This window comes from Aegilops tauschii, chromosome 3, assembly GCF_002575655.3.
Source record: "Aegilops tauschii subsp. strangulata cultivar AL8/78 chromosome 3, Aet v6.0, whole genome shotgun sequence".
NCBI lineage: Eukaryota > Viridiplantae > Streptophyta > Magnoliopsida > Poales > Poaceae > Aegilops > Aegilops tauschii.
This window is the reverse complement of record NC_053037.3, coordinates 9,663,325-9,670,878: the sequence shown is the minus strand read 5'-3', so window position 1 is coordinate 9,670,878 and position 7,554 is coordinate 9,663,325. Positions and strand designations below refer to the sequence as shown.

The window sequence follows — 7,554 nt, the reverse complement described above, 5'->3', positions numbered from 1 at the left end:
CAGAAACATGGCGCAATGGTTGGTGCGGCGCGGCGCGACCATGCGCATGGCACGGTGGGTCGGGTGCGGTTCGCCCAGGTCCTGCTCTTTTGCAAATAAACCAGCCGAGTCCGCCTGAGAAACCACAGAGATTGCTAAACCGCCAACATGGCACGTCCAGTCAGCATCCAAATGGGAGGAAAACACTAAATGGGATAAAATGTGGCACAGGTTTGCTTAAATGGGTTATAAATTGAGAATTTTTGCTAAATAGGATAATATCCGTCACAAACGTGAAACTTGGGGGGTAAACAGTGGAGTTAACTCAATATAAAAGGCGTCTTCCAACATGCAACAGCGCATGCATGTACATGGGACATGACATGAGTTTCCTATATATCCTGGAAACAGAAGCTTCACAGGGTGCTCAGGTCATCCCTGTGTTTCAAATGGTTACGCATCCAATTTTGATTCATGCAACTAGTTACATTACATTAAAAGGACGGGGCTCTGGAGGTGGTGCGTGACTGAGCGTCTTCAAAGACTTGCACATCTTGGAGCTTGTCGGGCTTGAGGCAAGGAGGGATGTACGCAGTGTAAATGGCGCTCATGTTGGGCGTCTCTTTCAGCTGCTGACTTGCCACCTCGAGAGGGGTTTTGGCGAATGCAGGATAGAAGCGCGCATGGCAAGTGTGGGCGAAGATTAAGCTTATCACGAGGAGCGGTGCGAGGATGGTAGAATAGTAGAATTTTTTCAGGCTGATGATACCAATCATGGTAGCCTGATAGATCATGAGAGCTGCAATGATCCTTGTGTGCATGTGTGGCCACATTCGCCCGTTGCTCTCATAACTCGGAACATAAACTCTCAAAACCTGCATTTAGCAACAAGGAGGGACGTAACGTATGTCACTTCTGAAATCTGTTCTCTTCAAGAAGCCATGCATGCCTATTTGCGAAAAAGAAAAAGAAAAACATGCCTAGGTTGGTCAGTCCAGCTGTTGAACATGCATGCATACATTGAAGTAATTATAAAATCTCGCTCACCTGGTTTTTTGCTATAAGCCAACCCAGAGCAAAGTAAGCAACACCGAATGGCAAAATCAAAGGCGTGATGACGGAGTAGCACAACACAATTGTCACGATCAGCATGTCGTTGGGAACCCTGGTGTTATACCTCAAGTTTCCTGGAACCCATGCCGCTCTCACCTCCTCCTCTGTCTTGCATTGGTACTTCCTTTTCAGGTGGAAAATGATGAGAGGGACCAAACGAGAGAGCTCAAGCCCATAACCGACAAAGCATCTATCGAAAACAACAATCAATCGGTTATGCTACTATATATTCTACAGCTGGGGTGAAATTCAGACATGTGTATACTGGACTGGGACTAGGACTGGAAGAAGCTCCGGACAGGAACTTAAAGTGCATAAATAATGAGACACAGTCATTACTTACCTGAGTGCAACGAACGTGAAGAAGAAAGTTGCATTTCCAGGAAGCCTGGTGGCAAGCGTCATAAAAATCCCGGGAGGGTTCTTGATAACTTTTTCCAAAGCGCTGAACAACGAGGAACCAATTGCATAGCCAATGAAGACATTGAAGACGATGAAGTAGAAATATTTTCCCGATGCCGCCCTCACCACATGGCTCTGTGAAGGAATTCCTTCCGACTTTGACAGGGACACGAGAAGAGTTGGCAGCACAGCGAGGAAAACAATAAGTGCGATCTGCGGGAGGTAAGCCTGTAAGACCGTCTTAACAAACGGTTGGTCCACAACCACCTTGAGAAAGGGCAGCTTCTCCCTCAGTTTTTCCAGCGTTGTAACAGCAGAGATGGCAGTGATGGGAATCATGTAGAAGGCCACGGTCACGAAGACAATGAGATAGACCACAGTCTGCCTGGTGTGCCTATCATATATTTTCCTTGGAAGATTTGCCCATATTACCTCACGTGGTTCAGGAGCTTCTGCAACGGTCCATTCATCAAACATCTGGGCATGCAGAGTCTGAGATGCAGAGGCCGCAGCAGCTCTACTGTTGAAGAAGACAAAGGCAGCCCGTTGCTGTTTCTCACTGAGGGCGCTCTTCCGTTCATCCTCCAGTTTGGGCAGAAAATCCTTTATCTGTTCATTACAATACTCAATCGTATCGACCTTTTTACCGATAAGGCCAAGGAATCCCGTCTTATGAGTAGGCCTCGTGCCCTCAGATCTGTTTGCTGTTTTTGATTCTGCATAGACAGCTTCAGCATGAGCAATTTTGCGCTTGTGACCTTCAATCTCTTGGAAAATTTTATCCGCCTGCATATATAGGGCAATTTTTATTATTATCATGTAGCAGGAAACAAGACACATGTCATCACGAATAATAAACAACTCCCCTGAAGAAAAGAAAACCTGTGAGTTGCAGTACCTTCGTGATGTCTGTCACAACCATTGCTTTGTAGAATGTGTCAGGATGAAGTGCTCGGAAATACGAGTCCACCGAGTCCTTTATAGTTTGATCAGGAGGTGGAATGGGAACGTCTCTCACCAACATGGCAAACTCCTGTGGTTTAACGCCTGATGTTGATCTTGCAGCTGCTCTCAGATTCGAAACATGCTTGTAGGATCTCCATAGTATGAAATAGGTGACAAAGGAGACCCAATAGACTGCTGATATGAATGCCCACAGCCTCATACTTCGGTCCTGCAGAAAATATCAAGACACTACTGAGTTTGGTTGTGACGTTAAGTGCCTGTGATTGCAGTCTGGCAATTCTGACAATACAAATGTCTAATAATGTGCCAAATTATGCGTTTCATCATCATAATGATATGTGCAGTAGTACACTTTTTTCGAACCGATCATCCACCTCGTTATTAAATGGGTAGATCAAGTATGAAGATGGTTCCAGAAGGCTGTGTAATTGGAATATCCTAGATTTATTGGCGGCAACAAGGACAGGCCATTAGGCTCAAATAAGAGGATTACTTACTTCAATATTGGCCAATGACAATATTTCGAAATGTGTGACGTTCGGCGGCATTCTGCCAGTAGAATCCTCCAGGGCATTATCAGTTCCAGCAATTGGCAACAGAACTGGAAGCAACACAATCCCGGCGAACGCAAGGATTGCAAACACTGGAACACAAGAGAATAAAGGATCTGATAATTGGTGAAAAATGTGCATGCTATATCTTTAATTCGAGCAACTACTCTGCATGATATACTAGTTATCTACCCACCTATATTTGACCGAAAACGCATGCATCCTAGCCTTTTCAACGCCCTTTTTGCACTACAGACTAAGCAATTTAACAGGTTAAATTTCATATTTCCAACAATCCTTCATGCATGATACTCGTTTTGTGGCTGGTTCGAGGTGCGTGCTCGCATGGCTGGTTTGAGGTGCTGGTTGTGGATAGAGAGAAGGAAAGCTTGACGAGCGAGAGAACGGAGCGAAGCTGGTGCTGGCTCCTCCGGCGCAGATACTTGCACCCGTCGGCGGCCGTACTTGTGGCAACGCCGGCAGCAGGCGTGGAGCATGGGCGGGAGGCCGCACGGTGGTGCTCTCTCGCGGTCTGGCCGAGAAGATTAGAGAAAGAAATGAATGGACTGGAAGGCAGTTGGACGTGGCCCCCCAAGTTTCATGCAGCACGCGCGCGAGCGGCCGGCCGATTTTAATCGTTTCACTAAAAGTAGACTGATACTCCTTAGATTGGTACATAAAGGTAAAACAAGCTGCCGTGTCTTTATGTGGTACATGAAAGTAAAACAATCAAACATGAAACTTCCTTTCTAGTACAAAACCACATCATTTTTTAGAAATTACTATTCCCTCCGTTTCAACTTTTTTTCTGATTTAGATATGTGTAGACGTATTTTAGTGTGTTTGTTCACTCATTTCAATCAGCATGTAGTCCATATTCATCAAGAACATCTTTTATTTCTGAACAGAGGGAGTACATATTTGTTTAGAGCAGAATACAGCATGCTTGAAACCAGTTTACAAGAACAGCAGATTCATCATAGAAATCGTTCTCGACGACAGCAGGACTTAATTTTACATTCTGTGCACGAACTCTTAATTGGCGAAGCAAAAAGAGAAAACACGGAAACGCAAAACAGAGTTTATAAGTAGTATAAACGAATCAACCTAGTAGGAACCAAACAACCAACTCGACAAAAGCATGCGTAAACAAATGAACTGAAGAGAGCGTGGTTTGCTTGGCCGTACTGGACGAGAGGAAGACGAGGTAGACGGCGGCGTCGACTCCGCCGGCGGCGACGACGTCAGGCTCGGACGCCGTGAACGCCTGGCGGATCCAGCCCACCGGGCTGCGCGTGCCCCGCCCGCGCCCCTCCCACGGGTCGAGCCCCCGCAGCAGCAAGCTCGGGTAGTACACCGTCGCGTTCCCCGGCCGCCGCGACAGCCACGTGAACACCAGGACCAGCACCACGAAGACGGCCAAGGACGTCAGAATCGACGTCACGAACGACGGGATGTCCATCTCGCCGCCGCCGTCGCCGCTCCTCCCGGAGGATTATGAGGGGGTTTAGTGGTGTTGGGAGTGATTAGCGGAGGGTAGTAAATGGGTGGAAAGGGGTGAGCATTGGATGCTTTTGCTGTGCGTGGCGTGGTGGGGACTAGGGAGTTCATGAGCTGTGGAGGTTGCCGACCTCCCTGCTTCAACAAAAAGAGCTTGCCGACCTCCTTGGGCAGCAAAATGTCTGAAATGCCCCTTGCCTCGGTGTCTGTTCTAACTTTGTGGCTGTCCCTTTTTTCTCTTTTGTTTTTGAATGATTCGAATCCTCTCGCTTTTACTCCATCCATCCGGGTCCAGTATAGGACCGCTCGTATTTAGGGTCAAACTTTAATCGTAAATTTAAATAGTAAAATATAAATTATATATCATAAAAAATATGGTAAGAACCCTCTTTCAAATATAAAACCAATGATATTGTTTTTAAGCCTTAGAAATCATATTTTGTTAGCTATACAGGTGGTCAAAATTTGACTCAAAATACGAGGGGGCTAATAAGTTAGGACGGAGAAAGTTCCCCTTTGATGGATTGACGAGCTATGTGCCTTAGTGACTAAGATCAGGTGACATGCCTTCAGGCAATCACGCCGTAACATGCAGCTGTACATCTATGGTCCAAACAAGATCCAACGCCTCACAATGGCCCAAGTGAAAAAACGTTCATACTTTGCTTTTTTCTGTCATTTGACAATAGCTGGGGCAAACAACAGCAATCGTGGAGGTCAACAGTTCTCTGTGTTGTACCAATATGTATATATTCATGTTCAAGAAAAGTATGCTTTTTGTCTCCCAAGTTTCCCAAAATTACAGACTTAGTCTCTTAAAAAAATTGGTAGACATTTGGTCCTTAAAGTCTCAAAACCGGATAAGTTTCGTCTAAAACTAGATTTTGACCATGTTGAACAGCTTTGACAGATGAAGAGTAAATTCGAAAAAAATTAGCAAACAAATTCTGAAAAACTAATATTTTGCCAAGATGCTTGGGGTGTGAAAGGTGCGGGAAAATTTGTGTGGTGTTTCGACATTCGTGAAGCTCGTGGCAAAAAAAAATTGGCTAAAAAAATCAAAATTTGTTTTTTGTTAGAGATCCTTGGAAGTTATTTCACCATAAAATTTACATGCACCTAGCGCACCCAAGAATTTTGGTTCTCATATAATTCCATATGTTTTGGAATTTATTTGCTATTTTTTTGAATTTACTGTTCATCGGTCAGTCTAGTCAACATGGTCAAATCCTGTCAAACCTGGTCAACATGGTCAAAATCTGGTTTTGAATGAAACTTATCCGGTTTTGAGAGTTGAAGGACCAAATGTCTATGAAAAAATCTTGAAGGACCAAGTCTATATTTTTTGGGAACTTGAGGGACAAAAAACATAAGTTTCTCAAACAAAAACGGATCTGGATGTGTTTTTTATTATTTCTAGTATTCGTTGTACTATCATAATTGATGATGAATACATTGAAAGTTTTGCCAAAAAAAAGCATGTAAATGTATGTGGTTCTAATACTTACGTATGTGCATCCTATGAATTACTTGTCATTGGCTCGCTCTCACGGCGATAGTGGTCGTTCGATCGTTTACATTGTCAATGTAATTTTTCTTTTTATGTTTGGGGTGCTTTCTTGTTCTGGTGAACCTTTATGATACATGTGAGTCCTTCACGGCAAAAAAATAGAACTCCTTGAGGCATTGCACGATCTGTGTGTATGAAAGTAAGAGGGCATCTAGCGATCCAGGGCAAGATCCCAAGAACGAAGCAAACGTTTTTTTTTCAAGTTGGAAGCTAGGAGTTGTTTAGATAAGGAGGCTTTACTAAATCAGTTTTTCCTAAACACATGTGCTTATCGAAGACTTATGTTTTTGTTGCGAGAACTTATCTTTGACTATTATAATACTATTAGGTAAGATATTAATTGTATTGAACATTAGCATTAAGATTTACTAGTAAATTGCATGTTAATAATAGGGAGCATATAATTACTTGATTAATGCTAACACATGATCCCACTCGCTTTACACGCAGCCGCCTCATCCCCAAAGAAATTAGGGTTCCTTTGCCTCCCGCGGGTCCACCTTGTCTTGGCCATGGGGTGTGGCAGATCTTGACCCTTGCCCGTGGAAGGGCTCGTTTTTAGATATTCCTTCGAGTTTTGTTAGGGTTTTTGTCTTGCTCAGTAAGGCGAGACGATGGAGGCTCTCTAAAGTTGGAATAAGATTCCTCCCGTCTAGCCCCGTCCGGGTGATGCATCTAGCATCGTCGGTTGGCACGTTGATGTGTGTGTCCGGTAGATCTGCCTTCGGTTGATTTGCTTGGATCTGGTCGTTGTTCGTCTATGTTTATGCGTTTTCAAGTTGGATCCTTCCGATCTGCGCTACTCTTCATCGGTGGCGGTTGCTATTCTGGTGTGTTGGTCCTATGCGGCCTTAGCACGACGACTTCCCGACTGTCTACTACAACAAGTTTTTCCGGGCTCCGACGAGGAAGAGGCGATGACGGTTGCACGCCTTCGGCTCGCTTCAGTGCTTGTAGTTGTCGCTAGGTCGTCTATGGATCCGGATGTCATTTTTATTATTTCTGGTGTTCGTTGTACTGCCATGATTGAAGATGAATAGATTGAAAGTTTTTCCCAAAAAATGCGGACGCATGATATTCATTAGTGAAGACTGCTAAATGTGTTTTGTAGTGCTAAGCATGTTAATAACGCTATAAACGCCAGAGCAACGTAGAGCACTGGATAGATGCCGTTGAGCGGCTAAGATTTGTTGAATCTTTTAAATTCGCTCTTTTTAAACTGGTATATAGATTAGAAGATTAGCGAAATTTAAGGTATAAAAAAATTTAGATTTCATAAAATTAAAAAGAGTTTATAAAAAACAATGATTGTAATTTTTTCATAAGCTAACGCATGGGTCAAATCTATTTTGCCATTTCTTATCCAAACAAGATTCTGTTGATGTCACACCCAATATGCGACCCTATCCTAAAAAAACTCGAAGGTCCCACCAAGGATAGAAGCGCGTATTGAAGACGCTTTTGCAAGGTGGA

At 43.9% G+C, this 7,554-nt stretch overlaps 1 protein-coding gene across 2 annotated transcripts; it reads right to left on the bottom strand.

The window, feature by feature from the left end:
- Window positions 1-279: 279 nt before the first annotated feature.
- On the bottom strand, window positions 280-4,625 carry LOC109768880 (CSC1-like protein ERD4). 2 transcript variants are annotated; one of them, XM_020327616.4, is made up of 6 exons: window positions 4,200-4,625; window positions 2,958-3,103; window positions 2,393-2,668; window positions 1,436-2,280; window positions 1,027-1,282; window positions 280-854 (listed from the first exon to the last, which is right to left on the bottom strand). In XM_020327616.4, exons 1-6 carry the CDS (start codon window positions 4,471-4,473, stop codon window positions 474-476), a joined length of 2,178 nt encoding a protein of 725 aa, XP_020183205.1. In that variant the 5' UTR covers window positions 4,474-4,625; the 3' UTR covers window positions 280-473. The 2 variants fall into 2 exon arrangements, with proteins under 2 accessions (XP_020183205.1, XP_020183206.1); XM_020327617.4 differs by lacking the exon at window positions 2,958-3,103 and having other exon boundaries at window positions 4,200-4,431.
- Window positions 4,626-7,554: the final 2,929 nt, after the last annotated feature.